Source organism: Sorex fumeus, unplaced genomic scaffold (assembly GCF_029834395.1).
Source record: "Sorex fumeus unplaced genomic scaffold, SorFum_2.1 ptg000011l, whole genome shotgun sequence".
Lineage (NCBI taxonomy): Eukaryota > Metazoa > Chordata > Mammalia > Eulipotyphla > Soricidae > Sorex > Sorex fumeus.
Genome location: NW_026606068.1, coordinates 4,603,720 through 4,630,959, shown reverse-complemented (window position 1 = coordinate 4,630,959; position 27,240 = coordinate 4,603,720). Strand labels below are relative to the sequence as shown.

The following is a 27,240-nucleotide window of genomic DNA, read 5'->3' as shown; positions in this document are numbered from 1 at the left end:
GCCACGCAAAGGCACGGTGCTACTGTGGTCTTCCGCATACCTGCCCAGCCCTCCCCGGCCCTGCCTGGCACCACTTGGGGCCTGGGCATAGTGAGGACAACCAGCAGTTGTCCCTGAGCACAGAGCCAGGAGTCAGCCCTAAGCACCATCAGGGGTGATTCCTGAGCACAGAGTTGGGAGTGAAACCCAAATGCAGAGCAAGGAGTGATAGTTGAGCACAGAACCAGGAGTCGGCCCTGAGCACAGAGCCAAGAGTCAGCCCTAAGCACCACCAGAAGTGATCCCTGAGCACAGAGTTAGGAGTGATCCCGAGTGCAGAGTGAGGAGTGATCCTTGAGCACAGAGCCAGGATTCAGCCCTGAGCACTGCCAGGTGTGATCCCTGAGCACAGAGCTGGGAGTGATCCCGAGTGCAGAGCAAGGAGTGATACTTGAGCACAGAACCAGGAGTTGGCCCTGAGCACTGCTGGCCGTGATCCCTGAGCACAGAGCTGGAAGTGATCCCTGAGCACAGAGCCAGGAGTGATCCCTGAGCACAGAGCCAGGAGTCGGCCCTGAGCACAGAGCCAAGAGTCAGCCCTAAGCACCACCAGGAGTGATCCCTGAGCACCGAGCTGGGAGTGATCCCGAGTGCAGAGCGAGTAGTGATCCCTGAGCACCGCCAGGAGTGACCCCTGAGCACAGAGCCAAGAGTCAGCCCTAAGCACCACCAGGAGTGATCCCTGAGCACCGAGCTGGGAGTGATCCCAAGTGCAGAGTGAGGAGTGATCCTTGAGCACAGAACCAGGAATTGGCCCTGAGCACTGCCAGGCGTGATCCCTGAGCACCGAGCTGGGAGTGATCACGAGTGCAGAGCGAGGAGTGATCCCTGAGCACCGCCAGGAGTGACCCCTGAGCACAGAGCCAAGAGTCAGCCCCGAGCACTGCCAGCTGTAGCCCCCCGAAAAAGTTCCTGGCCCGCAGCAGGCACAGTCGCTGAGAAGAAAGTTCCCTCCTGGCGCGGAGCCGGCAAGAGAGCCTGGGGCGGCCCCGCCCTCCCGCCGCGGCCCCGCCCCTCGCGCCGCGGCCCCGCCCTTCCCGCCGCGGCCCCGCCCCTCCCGGGCCCGCCCCGCCCCGCCGCGGCCGCCGGGCTCCGGCCCCGGCCCAAGTCTCGCGAGCGTTGCGGCGCGCGAGCTGCGGCGAGAGCCGGGCGGGCGGGCGGCCGGGCGCGACCATCGGCGGCGGCGCGCGGGGGGGGCGCGGGCGGGCCGGGCGCGCTCCGGGGCGGCGCGGGGGGCTCCGGGGCCCGCGGCGCCCGCGACCCCGCGTGCGGGCGGGGCGCGCGGCGCGGGCGCGCTCGGGGGGCGGCGGCGGCGGCGCGGGCGGGGCGGGCGGCGGGCGCGGGCGGGCGCGGACCCCCCTGCGCGCGGGGTGGGGCGCGCGGCGCGGGCGCGGGCGGAGGCGGCGCGGGCGCCATTTTGTGCGAGCCGAGCGGTCGTGGGCGCTGTCGGTGCGCGCGCCGCCTCGTCGGTTCCCAGCGGCCTAGCGGGTGAGCGGCGCGGGGCGGGGGTCGGGGGCGCCTCCCGCCGGGCCGGGCCGGGCCGGGCTGGCCGGGCCGGGCTGGCCGGGGCGGGGGCCACACGCGCGGGGGCGGGCGCGGGGAGGCCCGGCGGGGGGTCCCCACACGCGCGGCGGCGGCGGCGGCGCTGCCGAGGGGCCGGACGGGCCGGGCCGGGGCGGGGGTCGCCGGACGGGCCGGGGCGGGGCGGCTCGGGTGGGGGGTCCCCCGGGCGCGCGGGGTCCCCGGCGCCCCCCGCCCCCGCTGACGGCCCGGCCCGCGCAGACGCCGAGCGGGCGAAGATGTCCGAGTACATCCGGGTCACGGAGGACGAGAACGACGAGCCCATCGAGATCCCGTCCGAGGACGATGGCACCGTGCTGCTGTCCACGGTCACGGCGCAGTTCCCGGGCGCCTGCGGCCTGCGCTACCGGAACCCCGTGTCGCAGTGCATGCGCGGCGTGCGCCTGGTGGAGGGCATCCTGCACGCGCCCGACGCCGGCTGGGGCAACCTGGTCTACGTCGTCAACTACCCCAAAGGTGGGCGCGGCGGGGGGGGGCGGCGGGGGAGACCCACCTCCAGCACGCCCGGCCCGGGTTCGATGCCCAGCGTCCCCTAGGGTCCCCCTGTGCATCGCCGGGTGTGACCCAAAAAGCAAAAAAAAAAGAATGAAGTGGCTCTTGGGGCTGGGGGAGGCGGGGCCTCAAGTGTCCAGGGGATCCTGCGGTGCTGGGGGTCGCCCACCCCACCGCCCCCAAACTGTCTGCTCCAGCCCTTTTGCTGACCCCGGCACCAGGCTCGCTCTCCCAGCCCGGCCCCAGGGACTGCCCAGAGCACGGTGCTCTGCTCTGCTCGGAGGGGAGGGCCGGGGCACCAGGGGCGGGGATTCTCCCAGACTTCCTTTTCCCCCACTTTCCCTGTTGATCCGCTGCAGACTTGAGTGTGTCAGGCCATGGCCTGACCCGCAGAGCAGGGCCACTTTGCAGTGTGGAAAGTTCGGGTTTAACGCGTGAATGTGACTCTGTCAGTTGTGACTCCAGCCAGGGCTGAAGGTGGTGACGGGGGATGCGGTGAGGGGACAGAGAGCCGCCGGGACACCTCTGCAGGTCTTTCGTAGAAACCTAAGACAACTCGGAAGCAGCGTTTCGCTTGCCCCGGACTGTCCCCAGGCTGCCTGCTCAGTCCCCAGCACGTGCTTTTGAGTTTGTCTTCCTGGTTGGCACGGCAGCCCCGTGACAGGTTTCCACGGGCTCTTTTTTCTGTCTCCCTCTCTGCCACTCCATTCCCCCTTCTAGGCAAACTGCTTTTGTCTTCTCAAGTTGTCTGGTTTCCTTTTTTTATTATTAAACTGCTTACATAGACGGGTTGGAGAGAGAGTACAGGGAGGTAAGGCCCTGGCCTTGCGTGCATCTGACCCTGGCACCCCGTATGACTCCCTGATTACTGTCGGGAGCTGCCTAAATCATCCCCACATGCACACATCTTCCATATCCCCCCCACCAAAAAAAGAGCAGGGGGGACAAAATTGGAATCCTTACATCCCCGGCAGTAGATAAAAGCCTCCGCGTTTGGAGCCAGTAAAGTCTTTTCAAAGTTGGGGTGCGCTTTGTTTTGAGTTTGACCCCGGGGACTCAGGGTCCCCAGCACTGCACCGAGTGGTCCTCCGCATCAGAGGGGAAAGTACCGCAAGCTTTGTGTGTATGGAAGGGGTCGTGCCCTAGGCCTGCGCCCACATAGAGCAGGACCCAACTGTGCCAGCACTGAAGGCCACGCCCGGAGCTCCCTGATCGGGGGCTCTGCTGAGGGGCCGAACTCGGGTTTTGCACGTACGTACGAGGCAAGCACCCCATCCTTGGGCCCAAAAGCGCACACCCCCCATTTTATTGGTCCCGGGGTACACGTTCCGTGGGAAGGGGCGTGTTTGCTCCCGGCCGTGCTTGGGACGGTTGTGGCTATGGTGGTGATCAAACCTGGGCCTCCAGTCTGTGGCCCCCAAAAAGTTCCCTTTCTTAAAAAAAAAAAAAATTTCTTCTTGCTTGATGTATTTTGAGTAAATGACTTTGATGTTTCTTGAAGAGAAGGCAGGTTCCAGAGTGGGAATATTACATATCCAGCCACGGGATTCCTGGATTTTCACTCGGTGTGGGAGGGGGTGCAGGGGCAGTGCCGTGGTCGGGCTCTTGTTTCAGGCTGTGACCCAGGTTTGATCCTTAGCACCCCATGTGGTCCCCTGAGCACTGCCAGCACGGGCCAAACGCTGCAGATCAGCAGGTTGGTTTTCCAGTTTCTTGTGGTGTTCTTTTTCTGAATGCAGGACATATTTAAGGGGTGTTTCAAACGTTTTGTTTGCTTAGATAACAAAAGGAAGATGGACGAGGCTGATGCTTCGTCGGCGGTGAAGGTGAAAAGGGCCGTGCAGAAGACGTCCGACCTCATCGTGCTCGGCCTGCCATGGAAGACCACCGAGCAGGACCTCAAGGAGTATTTCAGCACCTTCGGGGAGGTCCTCATGGTCCAGGTGAGTACCGGGGGGCCGCCAGAGTCCCTCCGCAACACCTCACTGCCCTGTGTCTGCTGTCGCAGTTTCCTTGGAGCTTTCTGTTGCGGTGAAGTTGATGACAGTGATGATTGTGGAGGCCAGGCGCTTCACCCTCTGCACAGGGCTCTGGGGACTCTTTCTGCCTCCCCTGTTTAGTTTCTGGGGCGTTTTGTTCATAGTGATTCATGAAGTTACAGGTAACCAAGTATCTGGCATCAGTTTAGAATTTGTAAACATCCGAATCAAAACACTTGAGTGTGGGGCCAGAGCGATAGTACAGTGGGTAGGGTGTTTGCCTTCCATGTGGCCAACCCGGGTTCAATTCCCAGCGTCCCATATGGTCCCCTGGGTGCATGAGCCAGGAGTAACCCCTGTGCATTGCTGGGGGGGGGGGGGGGGGGCGGGAAGGCACTTGGGTTTGACTGCCTGTTTAGAAAGACATGGGGGGAGAGCTCAGGAGAATAGTGTGCTCTAGATGACACGACTTCTCTAGAGTCGAAATAAGAACTGTGTTCTGCAGCAGTGGGGGGGGGGCGGGTGTTGCCTTGCACTCAGCCGTAGGAGGTGCAGTGCCAGGAGTAACCCCTGAGCGTCGCCAGGTGTGACCTGCAAAGCAAAAACAGAAAGAATCACTTGATTTAGGTTTTAACGAAGTAGATGGTATCGCAAGTAGGGCCTTGGCATGTGGTGGACCTGGGGTCAGTTCCTAGCACCCCTTATGGTCACCCAGAAAAGAACCCCCTGCAAAACAAAGGGTCGCTCCATCCGGTGGAAGCCACTCACTGGTTGTGTGTGTTTCAGTGCATTTCGATGATCTTCCGTAGGTAAAAAAGGACATCAAGACTGGCCACTCGAAAGGGTTTGGCTTTGTGCGGTTCACAGAGTATGAGACCCAGGTGAAGGTGATGTCCCAGCGACACATGATCGATGGACGGTGGTGTGACTGCAAGCTTCCAAACTCTAAGGTACTTGCTTGCTTCCAGCAATGGTGGAGGCGACATGAAATGAAATACCGAATACTTAAGGAATGAAATGGAACAGTAAATGCCCACAGGTGCTGTTACAGTTAAAAGTGTAGGCGCCGGAGGGAGGACAATGGGTCGGGTGGGCCTTCGCCTGCACGTGGCTGACCCGGGTTTGGTCCCCGGAGCCCCGCGAGGTGTGTGTGGCCCCCAAACGAACGGTGTGTTAAAGCAGAGAGAGTAACTGGCTTGCAAAGCCGCCTCTGTCCCATGCGAGCAAATCTGATTACCTGGAACTCGCCTTGCTGGCTCCTTTCTTGTCCTCGCGGACAGACTGAGCCCTGGTGGGGTGACGGCGAGGATGACATCTGCCCTGGGCTGGGAGGCTGTGCAGTACCAGGGGTGAAGTCAGGGCCCCTTGGGTGCAGAGAATGCACCAGTGGATTTAAGCCTTCGAGGTCAGCCCTGTCAGGGTTGATCCCCGCACTGCAGGAGAGTCGGACAGGTGGCGGGGCTGCTGTCCCGGGTCCCCCGGCACCACGTGTGTGCCGTCTCCCTGGCTCTCGGGTGCGGCCCAGAAAGACGGAAATCTTGAAAGATTTGAATGGTGCAGTGAGGCAGCCCACGGGTGCCTTTGGTACGGCCCGGTGTGGCCGGCCTGTTTGGTGACTGCCTGTGCTGTGATGTGCGGGTTCCGTCTCCGAGTAGGTGACCGGGGTTTCCCTTTGGTGCTCAGCAAAGCCCGGATGAGCCTCTGAGGAGCAGGAAGGTGTTTGTGGGCCGCTGCACCGAGGACATGACCGCCGACGAGCTGCGGCAGTTCTTCTGCCAGTACGGGGAGGTGGTCGATGTGTTCATCCCCAAGCCCTTCCGGGCGTTTGCCTTCGTCACGTTTGCAGATGATCAGGTATTTCCCCTAGCGTGGCGCCGTGGGAGTCGCCGGGGCCTGTTTCCTCTGCTCCTGGGGCGGGGCGGGGGGGGGGGGGCCGTGCAGTCCGCCCTTTGGCGTGTCGTGTCACGACCCTGCTGGGTGGGGTTGACGGACCGCCCCTGCCTTGCCAGAGCAGAGGCTGCTCTGTTCACGGAAAGGGCGCGCTGGTCACTGCCGTTCCCTGGGGCTCGGCGCGGTGCCCACGGCCCTGCGCCGGCCTCACGGTCCCCACCCGTGTCTTGCAGGTGGCCCAGTCCCTGTGTGGCGAGGACCTGATCATCAAAGGCATCAGCGTGCATATCTCCAACGCGGAGCCCAAGCACAATAGCAATAGGCAGTTAGAGAGAAGTGGAAGATTCGGTGGTAATCCGGGCGGCTTCGGGAACCAGGGCGGGTTCGGGAACAGCCGGGGCGGCGGGGCGGGGCTGGGCAACAACCAGGGCAGCAACATGGGGGGCGGGATGAACTTCGGCGCCTTCAGCATCAACCCGGCCATGATGGCCGCGGCCCAGGCCGCGCTGCAGAGCAGCTGGGGCATGATGGGGATGCTGGCCAGTCAGCAGAACCAGTCGGGCCCGTCGGGGAACAACCAGAGCCAGGGCAACATGCAGCGGGAGCCCAACCAGGCCTTCGGCTCCGGGAACAACTCGTACAGCGGCTCCAACTCGGGCGCCGCCATCGGGTGGGGCTCGGCCTCCAACGCGGGCTCGGGCAGCGGCTTCAACGGCGGCTTCGGCTCCAGCATGGACTCGAAGTCGTCGGGCTGGGGCATGTAGGCCGGGCTAGTCAGTCAGACGCTAGAGACTGGTGGGAATTCGAATTTTTCTAAACTCATGGTAAGTATATTGTAAGATACCTATGTACTAAGAATTTTCAAATTGGTTTGTTCGGTGTGGAGTATATTCAGCAGTATTTTTGACATTTTTCTTTAGAAAAAGAGGAAGAGCTAAAGGAATTTTATAAGTTTTGTTACATAACGGGTTGAACTGTTGAGTGTTTGACAGTGAACTGCTGTTTGCCTGACGGGTAAACCAACACTACAGTTGCTATCAAGAGGTTTCTCCTGTAATATTTTATCCCTGGACTTGTCACCTGAATTATTTGCATGTTCAAAGTGGAACCATTGGTTAGAGCTGCATTCTTTCCTCCTCGTTTTAATTTGAACCCCGCCATCCAGATTTTCTCCGCAGGAAGATCCCTGGAGATCGTGGCGTTGCGATGTTTGGTTCTTTTCTTTCTGTTTGTTTTCTTAACGCTTGTCTCCCCTCATATGCGAGAGTACGATACGAAGCCTTCGTTTAATCTCTGCAGTTCATCTCATTTCAAATGTCTGTGGAAGAAGCACTCACTGACAGGAGTGCTGCACTCACTGCGCCGTGGGGCTCTGTCCGCTGCTTGCCCCCGCACGCAAGAGCTCGTCCCCACGCCGCCGGGCTGCGTCTCTGACGGTGGGTGTCCCATTTTTATCCGCTACTCTTTCTTTCCTGGAGTCGTATCGACGCTGTGACGGCAAGGCTGTGCTGTGGACCAGAAGGCTGTCTGAACTTCTGAAACCTTGTGTGGGATTGATGGTGGTGCCGAGGCATGAGAGGCTGGTATGAGCGAGGACAGGAGAGCGCGTGCAGAGACTTGGTGGTGCATAATGGAGATTCTTGAACTGGGCGAGATGTGTCTCTCAACCCGTGGCTTTGGTGCGAGAGTGTGCGGAGAGCAGTGGTAGCAGTAACGTCCGTACGAATGTTTCTTGCATTCAAAGGACATCCACGTCTGTTGGAAGACTTGAAGTGAGTCTTGCTCTTAGCGAACCAACGTTAGCTGAATGTGTTAGTGACACGATACTGTATCTGCCCCGCCCCCTTGTCAACTGCTGTGAATGCTGTATGGTGTGTGTCCTCTCCTGCTCCTGATCTGTCGGTGTGGTCATGTGGCCTGGCGCTGGTGGGCTGAGCTTGCGTGCTATACAGGAGTCTCGGAGCGGAGTCGCCAGTGAGCGGGGGGCGGTCCTGGGGCCTGCCCACCCCGAGGATGCGGTTGGCGGTCCTGTACCCTGTGCTTGGATGCTTTTATAAGAGTTGTCAATGTTGGAAATTCTGAAATAAAACTGATTTAAATAATATGTGTCTTTGTTTTGCAGCCCTGAATGCAAAGAATTCATAGCAGTTAATTCCCCTTTTTTTGACCCTTTTGAGATGGAACTTTCATAAAGTTTCTTGGCAGTAGTTTATTTTGCTTCAAATAAACTTATTTGAAAAGTTGTCTCAAGTCACATGGATTCATCACCTGTCATGCATTGACACCTGATACCCAGACTTAATTGCTATTGGTTCTTGCATTGTCCAAAGTGAAAAGTTTTTTTTTTTCCTTTTGAAATCTAGTTTTTAATAAGTCTGGGTGACCGCACCTACAATGGTAAGCAGTACCCTTTTTCTTAGTGCCTCTGTGCATTTGGGTGATCTGTGTCCATGGCCTGTATGAAAAACTCCTTTGGGAAAGTCACTGCCTGAAATGCCGGAAGCAGGGCAGGGCGGGGCGGGGGTTTTGGGGGGGCATCGCAGTGGGAGCGTTTTCCAGGGCTTTGTAGCAAAAAGCATAATCGCTTGAAAAGGTCCTGCGCCTTTCTAGACTGGGATTTGAAAAGTGGAATTAATTGCAGTAGGGATAAAGTAGACGAAACCACAATTATCTTGTGCCTGAAATCCGTTCAGAAGCCTGATAGCTTTAAGATCTAGCGGGGTGGGTTTGTCTGTGAAGTGTTCAGTGGACTGGGCTTTGTCCTCCAAGCTGGGGGGTAAGAGAGTTGGGGGGGCGGTGTTTACAAAATTCAGACGCTCGATGCGATGCGAAGTCTGTAAGAGCAATAATATTTTCTCCTCTTGTACTGTGATGTAACTGCTTGTGAGAGTCGGGCTTGTTTTCTGGTAGAAGAATGTAGAGCTTCTTGTGTTGAATATTTACCTGGTGCCCCTGATGACTAGCTCACGATGAATGGACTTGTGTGTTTCCTGTTTGACACATTTATGAATGAAATGAAATTGTCCTTTAGACTTGTGATTGCTGCTTTATTCAGTTTCCGCTGTAAAAGGATCTTGAGTTTTGATTTTTTTTTTTCCCTGCATCTGAATGGCATGATTTCCAAACCCCGTACCGCCTGGATTTCGCATTTTAGCCCTTGCACTGTTACTCTGCAGCAGTAACACGGTAACACTTAAAATGGTACTCGGGGACCTCCAGAGACTAGACTGGCAAGCCTCCGAGGAGCCCGGGGTAAGTTCTCTCGCCATGGCATGGTTTCCCCCCTCCCCTGCACCGTGGGGCCGCCTACCCACATGGTTCTACAGAGCTCTGGGTAGCTAACTACCCCTCCCCCAGAAATCAGACGTTTAGAAGTAAAACTATTGGGCAGGGATTTGTTTTCAAATCTATTTAGTCATCTAAATGCTTTCATTCTTAAAAAAAGAAAAGATTTTTTTTTTGAACCAGTTGAATAAAAAATTTTGTTGCCACCACAGTTGAACGTCTGGAGTCTTACTGGAAAAACAAAACAGTTCCTTTTTATATGGATCAGAGATGCTATTGTAAAAGTGACCTTAAAAAGTGAGTCTAGGGCTGGAGCAATAGCAAAGCGGGTAGGGCGTTTGCCTTGCACGCGGCCGACCCAGGTTCGATTCCCAGCATCCCATATGGTCCCCCGAGCACCGCCAGGAGTGATTCCTGAGTGCAGAGCCAGGAGTAACCCCTGTGCATCGCCGGGAGTGACCCAAAAAGCAAAAAAAAAAAGTCTAGGGGCTGGAGCGATAGCACAGCGGGGTAGGGCATTTGCCTTGCACGCAGCCAGTTTGGGTTTAATTCCCAGCATCCTATATGGTCCCCTGAGCACCTCCAGGAGTAATTCCTGAGTGCAGAGCCAGGAGTAACCCCTGTGCATCGCCGGGTGTTACACACACGCAAAAAGCTGCACTGGTTTGCACAAGAGAAAGGAGGCCCAAGTTCACAATGCATTTTTACACATGGGGTGACTGGCTAGAGTGAGGTTCTGTTCCAGTGTCGGTGTGAAAAACATCTCAGGAGAAATGCTCAAAGAACCTGACATGTGCCTCATGGGGTTCAGAGTTTGATCCCCAGCACGTGGTGGTCTGAGTACCACCGGGTGTGGCTGGGAAACGGTATGTCAGGAAGATGAAACGCGGGTGGGGGGGCTGGCCGGTGTGTGTGAGGGAAGGTGCCGGTGTGCCCCCGGGCAGCACAAGCTGCCTTAAGTGTGTCTGAATGTTGCGTGTTCTTGTAAGCAGTGAAATTTCGTATTTAAAACCACTGAATTCTAATGTAGTTTTGTCAGGTGAACAAAAAGATACTTGACTCGGCCCTCTTCGGGCTTAAATAATTGCTCAGTCAAGTCCGGGCCGGCGTGCGGCGAGGCTGCTGCAGCGGCCACTGGGCTTTCCTTTAAGGCAGTTGGTAGCCTGGCGGCAAGACGCAGTGCTCTTCCATACTTGGGCTTTTGCCAGTTTGGCAAGAAAAAAAATTGACCACTTTTTGTGTTACTGGCTTTCACTTGGAAGGTGGCGGTTACCAAGGCTAAAAAAAGTTTTCCACATTTCCAATTGCCTGTTTGTTTCTAGAAATCCTAGGCTGGAGAGAGCTAGTACCGCGGCTAAGGGCCGTGCCTGCATGGCCGGCCCAGGTTCCTTGCCCAGCACTCTGAAGCCCCCCAGCCAGCGTCCCCCCCATAGTCATCCTCCCCAAGAGCAACTCGAAGCAGAGACAGTGTTTGCACAAGCCGTTTACTGATCCCAGCACACCAGGAAGTCCTGGCAGCCGTTTGTGGGGGTCAGTGGCGCGAAGGAAGCCGGGCCGGGCGTGGGGGTCAGGATAACCACGGCCGCGGGACTTCCATCTGCTGCGGCCACAGCTGCCGCCTCGCCAGGTCACCTGTCTGCCAAGGTCTTTCAGGGTTTGGTGGTGGTTTCTTAACCTCTGGTGTTAGGGATCAAACCCAAGGCTGCACCCTGAAAACAAGAAGCTGCTTCCTGGCTGAGGATGTGTTAAAAGTTGCTCATTACCTTCCTGATCCAGGGCACGTAGTTGGGGACTTTGGTGTAGACCCCATATTGGCCGGCTTCCCCGCAGTGGCTGGGGCCCCAGGACACGACCCCGCCCACGAACCACCTCTGTGTCTCCGTGTCCAGGAACGCGAGGGCCCCACCGCTGTCCCCCTTGCAGCTGTCCCTGCCCCCGTGTTCCAGCCCTGCACACAGCATGTTCTCCGTGACCTGGGTCTTGGGGACCGACTCAAAGGCCCTCGCGCAGCTCTGGTGGTCTGCCACCGGTACATCCACGAACATGAGGCTCCTGGCCAGAAAGCCCCTCTGAGTCAGCCCCCACCCAGCCACGGTCCCCATGGTGTTGGTCGACATGAGGGACTCTGCCGATGGCCCGGGCAGGCAGACGGGCCGGAGGTGGCTGTTGATGCCCACCTTGTCCTTCAGCTTGATCAGGGCAATGTCATTGTCAAAGCCAGCGTCGGGCCGGTAGCCCTCGTGAATGAAAACGGCCTCAGCCCAGGCCTGCGTGTACTGGGGGGACAGTCTCCGGAGGGTGCCCATCCTGATGTCCAGGGAGGCGGGGTCGTCCTTCTGTGCATACACGGCGTGGGCGGCCGTTAAGATCCAGCCGTCGGACAGGAGCGCGCCCGCAGCTGTCGCCGGGCCCAGCAGCAGCACTTGCCAGGGGAAGTCCCCGGGCTTGGCCCTCTCGCCCCCGTAAATGCGGCCTCCGGTGCTGCGAGAGGAGACCCCACACACTGCGGGGACAAACAGCCTCATGTAATGTAGGGCCTGCCCCAATAACGTGGCCCAGAGCCAACCCGCCAGCACCCGCGCCCCAGAAAGGCAGCGGGTGGCAGCGACACCCGGGGCTTCGTTTCAAGGGAAAGGAGGCGGGGGTTGGGGGGTGGGGGCAGCCAGCAGGCACTGGGGTCACCGGCCTCTGGCCTTGGATCACTGAAATGTTTGGGCTTGTCCTGGTGCCAGGGAACCCGCCCAGGCTGAGCCAGACCTAGGCGCTCAGAGTTTCACACAGTCGGTGCAGGAGCGGGGACAGCTCAGAGGGAGAGGGTGTCGGGGCGCCCTGGGGTGGCCCCCGAGCCCAGCAAGGCAGCAGGCTGCTGTTTTAGGCAGAAACCTGTAGATTGAGCTATGAGTTTTGGGCTGGCTGATTCTTCCAACCAGGACTTGTATCCTTGTTGCCGACTCTCTTTGTTAATGTCGCAAGCACGCCAGTGGCAGAATACTTTCATTAAACTTTGCAAAGTGTCAGCTAGAATAAGAGGTTTTAAAAAAGGAAACAACCAGATAATACAGGGGTAATGAAATATATTATTACCTATCTGGGGTTTTTTTTTTTTAATTGCTCTGATTCAACTATATCTTCAGAGCCAATTCTGGTACCAAAAAAATTCCTTTAAGTACTATGAAAAGGCAACTTGCATTAATGTTTAAAAACTAGATGTCATCGAAAACAATTGCTTAGGGAAATAATAAAGTTATTAGCTTTGGGTTTTAATAGCGGTTTTACAGAGAAGTCACTCGGTAGAGCTACTTGGCATTTGTAAATACGAAATGGTTGGAGATAATTTTTTTAATCGCTTAATTGTTTTTTTTTTAATGTTTGCCTAGTTATAAGGTCAAAAATAATCAAATGACTGATGTCGTCAGTGGCTAACAGCCCCTCCGATTTGGGGGGCAGTAACGAGACGCCATTGTTGGAATTAATAACTTGGCCTGCGAGCCAAGTGCTCAAGTCCAGTTTCTGCCTAGCACAGCGAAAATTTCGACGGCCCCCGCCCCTTCTCCTTCCCATCAATTACCAATATCCCAGACACGTATCCATTACCAGGCTCGCAGACGGGGAGCAGTCTCTCTCCTTTGGAGCTCGTCCAGAATCCATCAGCCTCGCACACATATTTACCTGCAAATCATGGGAAAAGCAAAACTGTTTAGCTGCATGTGTAAGGTGCTTGTCATTTGCGTGAATACCCCTTGAAAAATGTTGATTCTTGAGCATCGTTGGGAAAGTGGAGGCGCCTGAAAAACCGCTTTACATGATTTCCTAAGGAGGAGGTCTCTGCATTACCGTGTTTGCTTGCAAAGTGGAAACCTTTTAGATGTGTAACTTGAATATGCATCACAATCTCAAGTGCTTAATGATAAGGTTTTGACTTGTGAAATTAAACCATTTGGAATATATTGTGTGTTTGTAGTCATTTACGAGATAAGATCTGTTTTCAGGTTCTTGCAAATTGACAGGGGAGTCAGGAGCTGTAATATTTTACTTAGCAGGTGGGAGGGACGCTTTCTCCGGAGCCTTGGTGGTCCAGGCTGGGGCGGTTTGGAGATCCCCTCCCCGCGGCCTGCCCCGCCCCGCCGCACCGCTCACCATCATCACCCCTTCCCATTGTGTAGAAGGTCTCGTTACAGCGGTACTGGATCTCGGCTCTGTAGGTGGTCACTTCCGGCCTTGTGACATAGTCGACTTGGCCGTTGGGCAGCTCATCGGGGGGGCCACAGTCAACAACTGGCAAAGGGAGAGGGAGGTGAGCCAGGTTCTGCGGCGCGCAGGGGTGCGGGCCCGGGGCTCCTGACACACAGGGGAGCAGGCCGGGGGCTCTTGACGCCCCTCGTTGGCTTTTTCTGCAGACTGAGGGAAGGGCCGCAGGCCACAGGCCACTTCAGCTCTGCTTGTGGAAACGCCTGCAGCGGGGAATCCTGAAGGAACCCTGGGCTTTGCCAACCTGCCCCGGCCCCGTCAGCCTCAGTGGATACTGTGGGAAGGACCGAGGCTTGTTATCTGCAGGCTTGGTGGTTCCCAGCCCCGCCTGCAGGGAGCCCTGAGCACCACCCCAGGAAGGAGAGGTGCAGAGGGTGGACTTGAGGAAAAGAACTCCAATTCCCAGGTGTTCTGGGGAAGCCCCAGAGGCAGCTCCGCAGGAAGGGCCCGCAGTGGTCAGCAGCTGCCCAGTGGGACGCCCCTGAACTACAGAACGCAAGATGGCACATGATGGAAACCGGGCCCCTAAAAGGGGGCTGGGAGGTGGTTCCAAGGAAACACATGTTCTTTGCACACGTGAGGTCTGAAATCTGACCCCATGTGCCCTCCCCCAAGGACTGCCTGCCCGACCCAGACAACAGAACTTGGTCTAGCATGGAAAGAGCCCAAATTCTTTATAACTGCAGGGGCACCTGTGGTGAGACTTACTGTCCTTCATGAATTAGGGAACTGGGGGCCAGGGCTGGAGCCATGGCACAGCGGGAAGGGCATTGGCCTTGCATGTGGCTGACCAGGGTTCCATCCCCGGCATCCCATAGGGTCCCCCACACACCAGCAGGAGTGATTCCTGAGTGCAGAGCCAGGAGTAGCCCCGTGCATCACCGGGTGTGACCCCAAAAGCCAAAAATTAAACTCGGAACTGGGCTGTGAGATCATATGGATGAATGCAGCTGTCTGCTGTCCAGACCCTGGTACCACATGCGGGCCCTGAGTGCCGCCAGGAGTGACCCCTGACCACTTCCAGCCAGCTGTGACTCAAGTCTCCCTCCCCGCATAATAAACACTTGTGGGTGGGATCAATTGAGTGGGACACTTGCCTTGCATGCCCCGACTTGGGTTCAATCCCCAGCACCCCATAGGGTCCCCCAATCCCCACCAGGAGTGATCTCCAAGCACAGGGCCAGAATCCCGGAGCCCTACCAGGTGTGGCCCCAAAACTGTAATAATAATAATGATAAAGGCCCTCCCGTTGATCGTCGATTTGCTCGAGCGGGCCCAGTAACGTCTCCATTGGAGACTTTGTTGTTACTGTGTCTGGCATATCGAATACTCTCGGTAGTTTGCCGGGCTCTCCGAGAGGGGCGGAGGAACCGAACTCGGGTCGGCCATGTTGGCTTTGTGCAAGGCAAACGCCCTACCACTGTGCTATCGCTCCCAAAACTGTACATATGTGAAATTTAAGATAACTACTGTAACTTTATTTCCTACTTTTGAACATTCTATACTTCGGAAAAGTTTGGGGTTTTTTTTTTTTTTTGGCTTTTTTGGGTCACATCCAGCAATACTCAGGGCTTCCTCCTGGCTCTGCACTCAGGAATCACTCCTGGCGGTGCTCAGGGGACTCTGGTGGGATGCCAGGGATCAGAGCCAGGTCAGCAGCATGGAAAGCAAACGCCCTCCCCGCTGTACTATCGCTCTGGCCCAAAGCTTTATCCATTTTGTTTTGTGTCACCTTGGCTTTATGGGAGTCACACCTGATGGTGCGCGGGGCTGACTCCTGCCTCTGTGCTTGGGGTCACTCCTGGTGGTGCTCTGGGGAACCCCTGGGGTCTGAGGATCACCATGAGCCGTGTGCAGGCCAAGTGCCCTCCCCGCTGAACTCTCCGCAGTCCCATGATGTGTATTTTTTGGGCACACCCGGTGATGCTCAGGGGTTCCTCCTGGCTCTGCACTCAAATCACTGCTGGCGGTGCTCGGGGACCATATGGGATGCTGGAGATCGAACCAGGGTCGGCCTAGTGCAAGGCAAAAGCCCTCCCCGCTGTGCTATTGCTCCAGCCCCATAAAGAAACATCTTGTTGGTCGCAAGGGTCCCTCTTGAGCCCCTGGAGTGCATGGGGTGGGGGGGTTGTTGGGGGAAGGGCACACATTGGGCTGGTCCAAAGAGGAACAAGGAAGAAAAGGGAGCAGGGAGAGGGGCAGCGGGAAGGGCAAGGAGGAGTGGGGGAGGAGAGAGGGGAGGGCTGGAGCAGGAAGGGGTGAGGAGAGGTGAGCAGCTAGCAGGGCTGGCACGGGACCTACTGCTGCACTCGGGCATGGGCTGGTCCCAGCTTCCGTCCTTCTGACACACAGCAGCAAACGTCCCCAGGGCCACGGAACCCTAAAGAAGGATGGGGTGTCACTTCCTGCTGGCATTAGGAAACCCCTCCAGCCGGCGCGTCCTCTCCTCCCGTCCCCCCGCTGTCCCCCTGGTCCCAGGGGAGCACGGGTGTCCAGGCCCGGCCACCGCGGCCACAGCCTGGGCCGCGCTCAGGATTCTCCCTGGAAATTTCGCTTCTTTCCGTCGTTGTTGGGGGGTGCACACCTGGCAGTGCTTAGGGCTGACTCCTGCCTCTGTGCTTAGGGATCACTCCTGGCACTCAGGACCAAACGGGGTGCCCGGGACCGAGCCCTAGACAGTGCCACGCAAGGCCAGCGCCCCAGCTGCTGGACTGTCTCTCCCGCGTCCTCCCACATTGGGTGGGGGCGGAGGGTTGAGGTCAACCCTGGCGATGCTCGGGAGCGGGGGTGGGGTGAGGGGGATTACTCTTGGTTCTGCCCTCAGGAATCACTCCTGCTGGTGCTCAGGGGACCAGATGGGATGCTGGGGATCGAACCTGGTGTGGCCGTGTGCAAGGCAAACGTCCACCCCACTGTGCTATTGCTCCCGCCTCATCACTTTTTTTTGGGGGGGTGGCACATGCCCTGTGGTGCTCTGGAGCCTGTGATGCCAGGAACCAGGACACAACCCAGGCTCCTGTGTGATCTCCCCTCTCTCTCCCTTCCTTCCTCCCTCCCTCCCTCCCTCCCTTTCCTTCCTTCTTTTCTTCCTTCTTCCCTCCTTCCCTCCCTTCCTTCCTTCCTTCCTCTCTTCTTTTTTTCCTTCCTTCCTCCCTTCCTTCCATCACTCCCATGACACTTGGGGATTACTCCCTGCTTTGTGCTCAGGGGACCATATGGTACTGGGGATCAAGTCCAGGCCTCCCACGTGACGCACACACTCATCCCGCTGAGGTCTCCAGCCCTGCTCTCCACTTTGAGTCCAAGACACAACAGAGGGGCCGGAACGATAGTCCAGCGGGCCCGGGGCTGGCCTTGCCACACATCTGACCAGGGTTCAACTTAGTTCCCCAGAGCCCGCCAGGGGTGATCTCTGAGTGCAGAGCCGGGAGGAAGCACTGAGCAGTACTGGGGGGGCCTCTCCAAAGTGAGCACAACTGCTCTCACAGGTCTCTGCTGATGGCCCCAAATCCTTGTGTGGCAGGCCTGGGGTCAGACATGAAGCTTCCGCAGACGTTAACAGGAGAGTTACCGGCAAACACCGTCAGGGCAGGAGAAAAAAGTGCAAAGTTAAGGCCCTTGTCTCGCATCCCTCCCGGTGCAAATCCTCACTCCCACACCTGGTTCTCTGAGCACTGCTAGGAGAGCTCCCCAAGCTCAGGACCCTGAGTGCCACTCTCTGTGTCCCAAACCCCCACCCTCCTCAAAAGCAAAAGCAGGGGCCCAGAGCAATAGTACAGCCTGGAGGCACTTGCCTTGCACGTGGCCAATCCAGGTTCTGTCCACCCACACAGACTGTCCCCCGAACCCTGCAGGAGTGACCCCTGAGCACAGAGCCAGGAGGAAGCCTGAGCACCGCTGGGTGAGACTCCAAACCCAAACAAAATCAGAAGCTGAGCAGATCCGCAGTCCAAAGACCGTGCGGGGCTGGCCCTGCCCCCCCCCCCACACACACACACAGACACCTCCCGCTCACCTGGGCTCTTCCTTCTCAGCACGGGGACTCGGTGCCAATTAGGAAACACATAAAGAGCCGCTTCTCCTCTTACCTGAGCTCCTAAAGGACGCGCTCAGCACTTCCCGCCCCCGAGGAGCGGTCAGGGCCTGCTGTTTATAACTTTGCAGAATGCGCTCTTTCCCGAGCCGCTTAATGCCGGCTGCACCCAGGGGTGCTCGCCTGAAGGTCATTTGACCAAAGGGAGGGACCTCGCCTGACGTGGGGCAAAATCAGCGCGTGCGGAATTGGGTTAGTAAACGCGGCTCTGCTCCGGCCCGGTGACAAGGGAGGCTCGGCGGGTGTCTATTTTCGTCTCCGCTTTCCGAAGTAGTTTTCCAAAACGGCAAGCGGGAGCCAGGGGCGAGCCCCACCAGCTGCATGCGTCTCTGCATCCAGGATGTCAGCGTTTTCTCTCTGGCACTGCCGGGCCCCCTGGGCACCCCTGGGAGTGACTCCCAAGCACAGAGCCAAGAGAAATTCTTCCTGAGCGCTGCCAGCTACACACAATTTTAAAGATAAAGGGGCAGAGGGCGTTTGCCTAGCACACGGCTGACCCAGGTTCCACCCCGGCCTCTCCGAGGGTCCCCCGAGCATGGCCGGAGTGATCCCTGAGGGCAGAGCCAGGAGGAACTCCTGAATGTTGCTGGGTGTGGCCCCAAAACATCACCGTCACTGTCACTGTTCTCCCGTTGTTCATCGATTTGCTCGAGCGGGCCCAGTAACGTCTCCAATGGAGACTTTGTTGTTACTGTGTCTGGCATATCGAACACGTCACGGGGAGCTTGCCAGGCTCTGCCGTGCGGGCGAGATACTCTTGGTAGCTTGCCGGGCTCTCCGAGAGGGGCGGAAGAATCGAACTCGGGTTGGCCAGGTTGGCTGCGTGCAAGGCAAACGCCCTACCACTGTGCTATCGCTCCAGCCCGGCCCCACGCTGGAGCGATAGCACAGCGGTAGGGCGTTTGCCTTGCACGCAGCCAACATGGCCCCAAAACATAAATAAATTAAATAAAAATAAGGATATTTCAGAGCCAGAGAGCTAGTTTCGGGGTAAGGCACTTGCCTTGCATGCAGCCAACCTGGGTTCAATCAATCCCAGGCATCCTAAAATGGTCCCCGGGCCCCAGCCAGGAGTGATCCCTGAGTGCAGAGCCAAGAGTAATCCCTGGGCACTGGCTCGTGTAGGCACAAAACAAAACAAAAAAGCAGGGCATTTATTTCTAGAGGGTTATTCCTGGGGGAGGAAGGGGCAGGGCGTCAGTTTGGGCCACACCAACCAGCCTTGCTCGGGGCGCGCTCCTGGCTCTGTGCTCAGAGATCACTCCCGGGAGTGCTCCTGGCTCCAGAGATGCCGTGGGCAAGAGCTTGGGCCCCCGCTGTGTCCTGCATGGGTCCTTGTTGCCTGAGCAGAGACCCCGCTGGCCACCGCCTTGGCCCATGACCCTTTTGCACACCTGCTAGTTTACACGGATTTAAGGCCCATTAAGGCCCAGAGGGCAGGGCACAATCTCGGGGCAGGACCGAGCTCACCCCCAGGAGAAGGTGCTGGGAGGAGCCCCGAGCACCGCAGGCTGTGGCCCCCAAACCAGCCCCGCAACGCGGAGCCTCTGGGGCCACGGGTCACTCACCCTGAGCAGCTCGAAGCCTGGCTCACAGGAGACAGAGATGCGGTCCCGGAACACGTACTGTGCCTGCACCGGCGAGAGGCGGCCGTGCGGTGGCGCTGTCGGCTCAGGGCAGGGCTGGGCTGCGCCGAGAGAGGGCGGGTTGGTCCAGGCGACTTTTCCTTTGCGGGTGTTTTTGGTTTTGCTTTGTTTTATTTTATTTTATTTCACTGCCTCACTCGGCAGTGCTCAGGGCTTACTCCTGGCTCTGCACTCAGGGACCTCTCCTGGTGGGGCTCAAGAGACCATCTGGGGGGCTGGAGAGAGAGCACAGCGGGTAGGGCGTTTGCCTTGCACGCGGTGGACCCGGGTTCGATTCCCAGCATCCCATATGCTCCCCTGAGCACCGCCAGGAGTAACTCCTGAGTGCAGAGCCAGGAGTAAGCCCTGTGCATCGCCGGGTGTGACCCAAAAACCGAAAAGAGAGAGAGAGAGAGAGAAGGAGAGAGGGAGAGAGAGAGAGAGAGAGAGAGAGAGAGAGAGAGACCATCTGGGGTGTCAGGGCTCAAATTCGGGCTCCCACATTCAAAACGTGAATTTTCGGCCCTTTGAGTTGATGCCCCTGCCCCTGACATTTTGGCTTTGTTTTATTTATTTATTTATTTATTTATTTGCTTTTTGGGTCACACCCGGTGATGCACAGGGGTTACTCCTGGCTCTGCACTCAGGAATTGCTCCTGGCAGTGCTTGGGGGACCATATGGGATGCTGGGAATCGAACCCGGGTCGGCCGCGTGCAAGGCAAACGCCCTACCCGCTGTGCTATCGCTCCAGCCACTGACTTTTTTAGGGTGTTTTCTTTTTTCTTTATTTTTTTCTGCTTTTTGGGTCACAGGGCGATGCACAGGGGTTGCACAGGGGTTACTCCTGGCTCTGCACTCAGGAGTTACTCCTGGTGGTGCTCGGGGGACCATAGGGGATGCTGGGAATCGAACCCAGGTCGACCGTGTTTGAGGCAAACGCCTTCCCCGCTGTGCTATCTCTCCAAACCCTGGGCCTAACGTTCTTGATCTATAAATCAGACTTCAGTATGTGAGGAGAGGAGGCCATGGTGGAGGAGACGACGAACCCATCCAGAGGGCATGGGACTGGCTGGCGCAGGGGCCGGGGAACTTGCCTGGCAGGTGGCTGACCCTGGTTTGAATCTGAGCATCACACATGATCCCTCATGTTTGTGTGTTTGTTTGTTTTGGGGCCCCACCTGGCCTGGCGATGCTCAGGGGTGACTCCTGGCTCTGCACTTGGGAATCACTCCTGGTGGTGCTCGGGGGGCCCTATGGGATGCTGGGATCAAACCTGGTTGGCTGCGTGCAAGGCAAATGCCCTCCCCGCTGTGCTATGGCCCCAGCCACATAGGATTGCTGAGCACAGAATCTGGAGTAGCCCTGAAGCAGGATCAGGGTTGGTCCCCCCAAGAACAACCACCCCCCAATTAGAACAAGATCAAAAGGTGAGAGGGCTGGAAGGACGCTCCAGGGCTGGGCATGCCCGCGGCCTCCTGCCGCACAGACCCTTCTGGGCACCTCGGGGAGCCTGGGGGCCCGAGCAGGGCCGGCCCCAGCAGGGCCGGCCAGGCCCAGAGCGCCTGAGCGGCTTTGCGGAGAGTGCCCAGGGAACAGGCAGGGCAGAGGCGAACTGGACTCTGCTCAGCGCCCCCTAGGCCAGGCACCTTCCTGGGCTCTGAGCCTGGCAGGAAGCTGGTGTGGGGCTAGGGGTACGCGGGCAGGAACTTCTCACCACGGCGGGACCCACCAAGGAAGTCGAGCCCCCTCCTCTTCGAAGCCCCGGGCCAGCTCGGGACCGACAGGGGCACAGGGAAGGGGCAGCCTGGGACGCTGGAGGAAGCAGGATACGGGGCGCAGTGCAGGACCTGGGGGGCCGTCTGGGGACTGAGGGACAGCCCAGCACGGGCCTGACAGGAAGTTCGCTCAAGGGCGTGCTGGGAACTGCAGGGCCTGCTCCCACGCTGTCCCCAGCCCGCCCTGCCCCTGAGCCAGACCCTCGCTGCCCTCCCCCCAACCCCCATCCTAGGGCCCCCCTGCTCTTCCCTGCCAAATCTTCCCCCCCCCGCTTCGTATCTGACCTTCGCCCCAGCTGAGCCCCAATGCCTTGAAAGAAAACCCCGAAGTTTAGCAGTACTCCTAAAAAAAAAAAGAAAAGAAAACCCCGAACTGACGTGGAGACAAGGGGTGTCCTCCAGGCTCCGGACTGCTGTCCCTGCAAGCCCAGCGGCTCAGGAAAGACCTCTGAAAGACCTCATCTGTCCATCTGTCTGCCCATCTATCTGTCCGTCTGCCTGTCCATCTGTCTGTCTGTCATCTGTTCATCTGTCTGTCCGTCCGTCCATCTGCCTGCCTGTCTATCCGTCCATCTGTCTGTCCGTCTGCCTGTCATCTGTCCATGTGTCTGTCCATCTGTCCGTCCGTCTATCTGTCTGCCTGTCCATCTGTCCGTCTGTCTGTCCATCTGCCTGTCCATCTGTCTGCCTGTCATCTGTCCATCTGTCCGTCCGTCCATCTGTCTGCCTGTCCATCTGTCCGTCTGCCTGTCCATCTGTCCGTCTGTTCGTCTGCTTGTCCATCTGTCTGCCTGTCATCTGTCTGTCTGTCCATCTGTCTGCCTGTCCATCCATCCATCTGTCTGTCCGTCTGCCTATCCATCTGTCTGCCTGTCATCTGTCCATCTGTCTGTCCATCTGTCCATCCGTCCATCTGTCTGCCTGTCTATCCATTCGTCTGTCTGTCCGTCTGCCTGTCCATCTGTCTGCCTGTCTATCCGTCCGTCCGTCCGTCCGTCTGTCTGTCTGCTTCTCTGTCCGTCTGTCCGTCTGTCTGTCTGTCCGTCCTCCCTGTGCAGCCCCCAGAGCGCCCCAGGGCACCTGTGCTGCTGTAGCGAATCTTCCAGCCCGTGTGCTCTCCGGACTCGTCCGTGACGAAGCTGACGGCCACCGTGTTGCTCCTGGTCTCGATGCGGGAGGGCCTGGACCTCCCGCAGAAGGGGCCGTAGGCGTCTCTGGGCGTGTGGATCTGGGAACGGGGGCGTCACTCAGCGACTGTGGGCGCCGGGCCCGGGCGCGAGGGGCAGCCACCAACCTTCAGGGCGTCATAGGGGCACTGGGCCTCAGGGTGTGTCTCCACGTCAAAGGAGCCCTCGAAGTCCAGCACGATGCTGAAACCCTCTTCCAGACGGATGCTGTAGGTGCAACTGGAGAGTTTGGGGTACGGCTGCGGGTATTCGGGGCTACTAAGCACCCCAGACCGGTTGGTGAAGACCTGGCCCGAGCACAGGGCTGGGGGGGAGAGAGCATGCGTGAGCGGGGGCAGTGGGCCGGGCCTCAGCAGGGGTTGGAGGACAGTGTAGGGACCATTTCTGGGAAGTGTAGGGACGCAGGATCTGGGCAGTAAGTTCTCGGGGGGCCCAACGTACACCCCAGGGATGTGGAGGTTGTGGCGAGGAATCAATCGGGACCCGGGCATGGTTGGTACCGGGGCCCAAGCCTGGGAGGGAGTGAGTTCAGAGGCACAGGAGAGGGAGGGTCCCCCCGGGGACTCTCCAGGAGGAAGGTGACGCCCTGGCCCAAGGGTGTCTCTCCCTCCACACCCTGCCAGGTGGGACCCGGAGGAGACACCCACCCAGCACCCCTTCCTGTTGCCCCCATGCTCGGCACCCCCCGCCCCTTCCTCCTTCCACCCAGGTCCAGGGACCCACGGGCCGCGCCCACGGCCTCTCATACGACTCGTCCCAGCGCAGAGGGGCCCCAGGGTGCAGCAGCTGAGCATCTGAGGAGCTCAGGCCGGGTCCGCACTGCAGCCCCTCCCCCCCAGGCCCAGCCACAGAGACTCAGCACAGGGGCAGAAACAGCTGATCTGCTTTATTTAGGTCCGAGCAGGGTGGGGGGCCTGGCCCGGCTTCCGGGGGGCACTAGAGATGTCTCTCTGAAAGAGAAGAGATGGGCGGCGCGGGCGGGCATGGTCACCTCCGGGGTGGGGTGGGTCGCTCTAGGTGCAGGGCAAGGGCAGCGCAGGGGTGGGGTGCGGAGGTGCAGGGCGGGGTCCGTGCGGGGGTGGGGAGCAGGGCAGGGGCCTCGGGGGACCAGCGTGCTGTTCCCTTACACCCACACCTGCTCCAGCCTCGTTTTCCTTTCCCCTTTTGGGGGCCACACCCGGCCGGCGGTGCTCAGGGCTGGCTCCCGGTGGGAGGGTCCCCGGAGGCCCCAAACCCAGGGCCCGCCCTCCCCCGGCCTGACGCCTTCCCGTGTGTATGTTGGGTGCAGCCCACAGCAGAGAGCCCTGAGCACTGGGCTGGGAGCGGGGCATCCCGGTGGGCTCACCTGAGCACGTGCGCTGGTTGGGGTGCAGGGTGTAGCCAGCCCGGCAGGAGCAGTAAAAGCCGCCCAGGTGGTTGTGGCAGTGGTGGTCACACACGGGCGGCCCCTCCGGGGGCACCTGGCACTCGTCGATGTCTGCGGGGGCGGGGTCAGGTCGTGAGCTGGGCCAGGAGGGACCCTCCTCGCAGCAGACACAGGTCATTGTGGCCCTGGGTGGCTGACGGAGGGGGAGCCTGGCCTCAACTGTGTGTGTCCTGGGGGCGTCAGGGCTGACTCCCGGCTCTGTGTCCAGGGATCACCCCTGGGCTGCCGTGACCAGGCAGGCTTGAGCCAGTGCGCAGGGCGGCGGCATCCCCGGCCCGGGTGCGAGGGAAGCTCATCTCTGCGCTCAGCCCGTGGAGCTGCTCCCCACCTGAGTCTGGCCTGCTGGTTGGTTTTGGTTTGGGGCTCACACCCACAGTGCTCAGGACTCACTCCTGGTGGGCTCGCAGACCGGAGGGGGCTCAGCTCTCGAGAGTTGAGTCCCCCCTCCCCCCTACATCTATCAGGCCCTGGCCTTTCTTTGGGGCCACACTGGGCAGTCCCCAGGCTCCCTCCTGGCTTCGAGCTCAGATCAGGAGGGGACAGAGCCGGCATGGACGCGTGTGCTGTGCCCTGACTACCTCCTGGTGTGTTTTGGAAGGGCCACACCCGACCATGCTGACTCCTGGCTGCTCCGGGGACCATGGGGGGGGGGGGCAGGATCAAACCAAGCACCCTCCCGGCTGTGCTAGGGCTCCTGCCCCCCCCCTCCTTTTTTTTTTTTTTGGCTTTTTGGGTCACACCTGGTGATGCTCAGGGGTTCCTCCTGGCTCTGCACTCAGGAATTACTCCTGGCGGTGCTCGGGGGACCATATGGGATGCTGGGAATTGAACCCGGGTCGGCCGTGTGCAAGGCAAACGCTCTCCCCGCTCTGCTATGGCTCCGGCCCCTCTGGGCCCACCATGTGTGGCTTTTTTGAAATCAGCCACAGCGAAGGGAACAGCCAGCGTAAACCCACCCAAGGGACGGCTCCGGGTTCTGTTTGGACCCTGGCCGCTGCAGAGCACAGAAGGTTGAATCACCTGGCCCAGGCCTCACAGCAGATCCCAGAAGCCACCCTGGCTGTCAGTGGGGGAGGTGGCGAGGGTACTTCTGGCGGTTGGACGTGCTGGGAGGCCGGTGGACTGTTTCCTGCCAGTGGCCAGTGACGTCCCCGGGCAGCCAGTGTCCTGCGGGTGTGGCCGGAGTCGGCCCTAGAGAGGGGACACGGGGCGCCCAGGGCCCCCACTCACCCTCTGCCGCATAGAAGGCCTCGAAGCCTGAGAAGGGCTTCTCGTTGGAGTAGTCGGAGCGGAAGGTCACGTCCAGGTGGGGCCCCGGCGACAGGAAGTGGTCAGTGCTGGGTGCCCTCTCCGTGTCGGTGCTCTCCTGTCCGCAGAGAGTGGCCAGTACCTTGCTCCCGGCGCTCAGCTGTGGGCGGGGGCGCGGGGAGGTCAGGGGCTAGGGGGCTCCCGGGGCGGGCGCGAGGGGCACACGGCTGGGGTCGCACCTGGACGAAGTCGTACTCGCAGCGGTAGGACGGCTCCAGCTGGAAGTGGGTGAAATAGAGGCGCAGGCGGAACCCGGGGGGCGCCGTCAGGTTCCAGCGCCGCTCCTGGTGGTTGGGGTACGGCCCCGGGAAGCCGGGGGACGCCAGGCGCCCGAACACGGGCTCGGGCCACCCGGGGCTCGGCGGTGCCGCCGCCCCCCAGGGCAGGGCCAGGAGGACGGCCAGCCCGAGGCGGAGGGGCCCACTCCCCGCCCTCAGCCCTGCCCGCCCGGCCTGGGAGACCCCCAAGCGTCGCATGCTGCCTCCGCCTGCTCTGAGCAGACAGCAGCTCACCTTTGGTCTGTTTGCCCTGAGCCCGCCCTGCCCCCACCGCCCTGAGCCTGGCATTCCGGGACGTGGGCCCCGTGACCCCGACAGAGGACAGGCCGGAAGCCAGAGCCGATAACAGGCGACCTCCCCAGACTTTGTCTCCTCTGGGGCCTGCAGGGCAGCTGAGGGCTTCCAGGAGGAGGCGAAGCAGGACCGCAGGCTTCTGCCTGGGCTCCGTGGGGAGGACGGGGATGTGGGGGAGGATGGGCCTGTGCTTCCCGGATCCGGAGTGGCTGGGGAGCTCAGTGAGGGGGTCCCGGGGTCCCCTCGTCGCCTCAGAGGCGGGGCTGTCGTGCCCGGTGACTGCCCGCAGCGGGGTTATTGTGGGGCAGGCTCAGGGCCAGCTCCAGATGGCCGGGGCTTGAGAGACAGGACAGTTCCATCCCTGGCATCCCATCTGGTCCCCTGGGCACCGCCAGGAGTGGCCTCGTGGGCACAGAACCAGGACTAAGCCCCAAGCACAGCTGGGTATGGTCCGAACAGTTCCCCCTAAAATAGGGGTTCAAGCTAGTCCCTTGGGGGGGGCACGCAGGAGAGATGGAAACTCATTAAGGAGTCTGGGAGAGGCCAGGGACAGCCCGGCGGGGAGGGCACTTGTCTTGCACGCGCATGAGTTAGATCCCTGGCATCCCACAGGGTCCCTTGCGCCCTGCCAGGCGAGATTCCTGAGCTTGGAGCCAGGAGTCAGCCGGGTACTGCCGGGCAGTTCAGGAGGGGGCTGGAGGGAGCAAGGGTGCGGCTCTCGCCTTGACATGTGCTCTGGCTTGATGCCCGCCGTGGCATATGGTCCTGGGCCTTGCCAGGCGTGCCGTGACCCCGGATGTATGGTACGGCTGTGGGCATGGCCCAAAAACCAAATGAAGTTTGAGGCGCGGTCCCCGCGCTGGGGAGTCACCCGCTTGTGCCCGGAAGTGAGTCTAGTCCTTTTCATTTTCTGGCCCCATCTAACCTGTTTGTGTACACCTGGCAATGCTCAGGGGTCACTCCTGCCAGCACCTGGGGGCTCCTGGGTTCAGGGATGGAACCTGGGTCTGCTGGTGTTCAGGCAATCGGCCTCCCCTACCTACCGGCCCCTGGTCAGGCTCCTCGACTCTCTCTTTAACCCTTTCCCCCCTGCCCCAACTCTTAGGGCTTTACAGAGAACTGGCGAAAAGCCTGGAACCAAGTTCGCGATGAATTTATTGAAAAGTAACTGGGGAACGAGCCCCCAGCCCTCCTGGGTCAGCAGAGGGGCTGCGTGGCCTGACGCAGGAGGCAGCTGTTGCTGGGCTGGAGCACTTGAACCTGGAGTCCCTAGGACCGTTGAGGCTGGAGGTGGGGGGCGGCCTCCCCATCCCGGCCTCCATCCACGCCGGGGAACAAGTCAGTCGCAGACCCAGCCCAGGCAGGACTGGTCTTACTCCACACTACAACCCTGACGCGGGGCCTGGGGGGTCACTCGGCACACGCCATCCACATGGGACCCCCACTGCACTGTGCATGTGGCCTCAGGGTCAGGGAACTGGATTCCAGTGTCCAGGACTGTGAGGAGTCCTGGGTCCTCCTGGCGCCTGCCAACTGCCCCTTCCGGTGCCGGGTAGAGCCACAATTCCTGTCTTTACCCTCTGACCCCGGCTCAGGGCTGTGGGGGGAGGGGCCGCATGCCACTCCCAGCCCTTCACTGTCTGAGGTCACAGCGGCTGACCGGGCCCCAAGTCGGAGGCGCGCGTGGGGCAATACAGGGGTCAGGGGTCGCTGCAGAAGTGGACGCCCGCTTCCTAGCT

At 59.5% G+C, this 27,240-nt stretch overlaps 2 protein-coding genes across 2 annotated transcripts; one reads left to right on the top strand and one right to left on the bottom strand.

Annotated features, from left to right (window-relative positions):
* The first annotated feature begins 1,388 nt into the window (after positions 1 to 1,388).
* Positions 1,389 to 8,225, top strand: TARDBP (TAR DNA binding protein). The gene is made up of 6 exons (XM_056110862.1): positions 1,389 to 1,527; positions 1,822 to 2,076; positions 3,892 to 4,055; positions 4,901 to 5,041; positions 5,775 to 5,945; positions 6,215 to 8,225. Exons 2-6 carry the CDS (start codon positions 1,839 to 1,841, stop codon positions 6,743 to 6,745), a joined length of 1,245 nt encoding a protein of 414 aa, XP_055966837.1. The 5' UTR covers positions 1,389 to 1,527; positions 1,822 to 1,838; the 3' UTR covers positions 6,746 to 8,225.
* Positions 8,226 to 10,743: 2,518 nt separating this feature from the next.
* On the bottom strand, positions 10,744 to 25,441 carry MASP2 (MBL associated serine protease 2). Its single transcript, XM_056110900.1, has 10 exons — positions 25,109 to 25,441; positions 24,852 to 25,029; positions 23,541 to 23,672; positions 22,303 to 22,499; positions 22,089 to 22,236; positions 19,176 to 19,294; positions 15,816 to 15,894; positions 13,404 to 13,541; positions 12,861 to 12,935; positions 10,744 to 11,769 (listed from the first exon to the last, which is right to left on the bottom strand). The coding sequence occupies exons 1-10, from the start codon at positions 25,403 to 25,405 to the stop codon at positions 11,012 to 11,014; spliced, it is 2,121 nt and encodes a 706-aa protein (XP_055966875.1). The 5' UTR covers positions 25,406 to 25,441; the 3' UTR covers positions 10,744 to 11,011.
* Between the last annotated feature and the right edge of the window lie 1,799 nt (positions 25,442 to 27,240).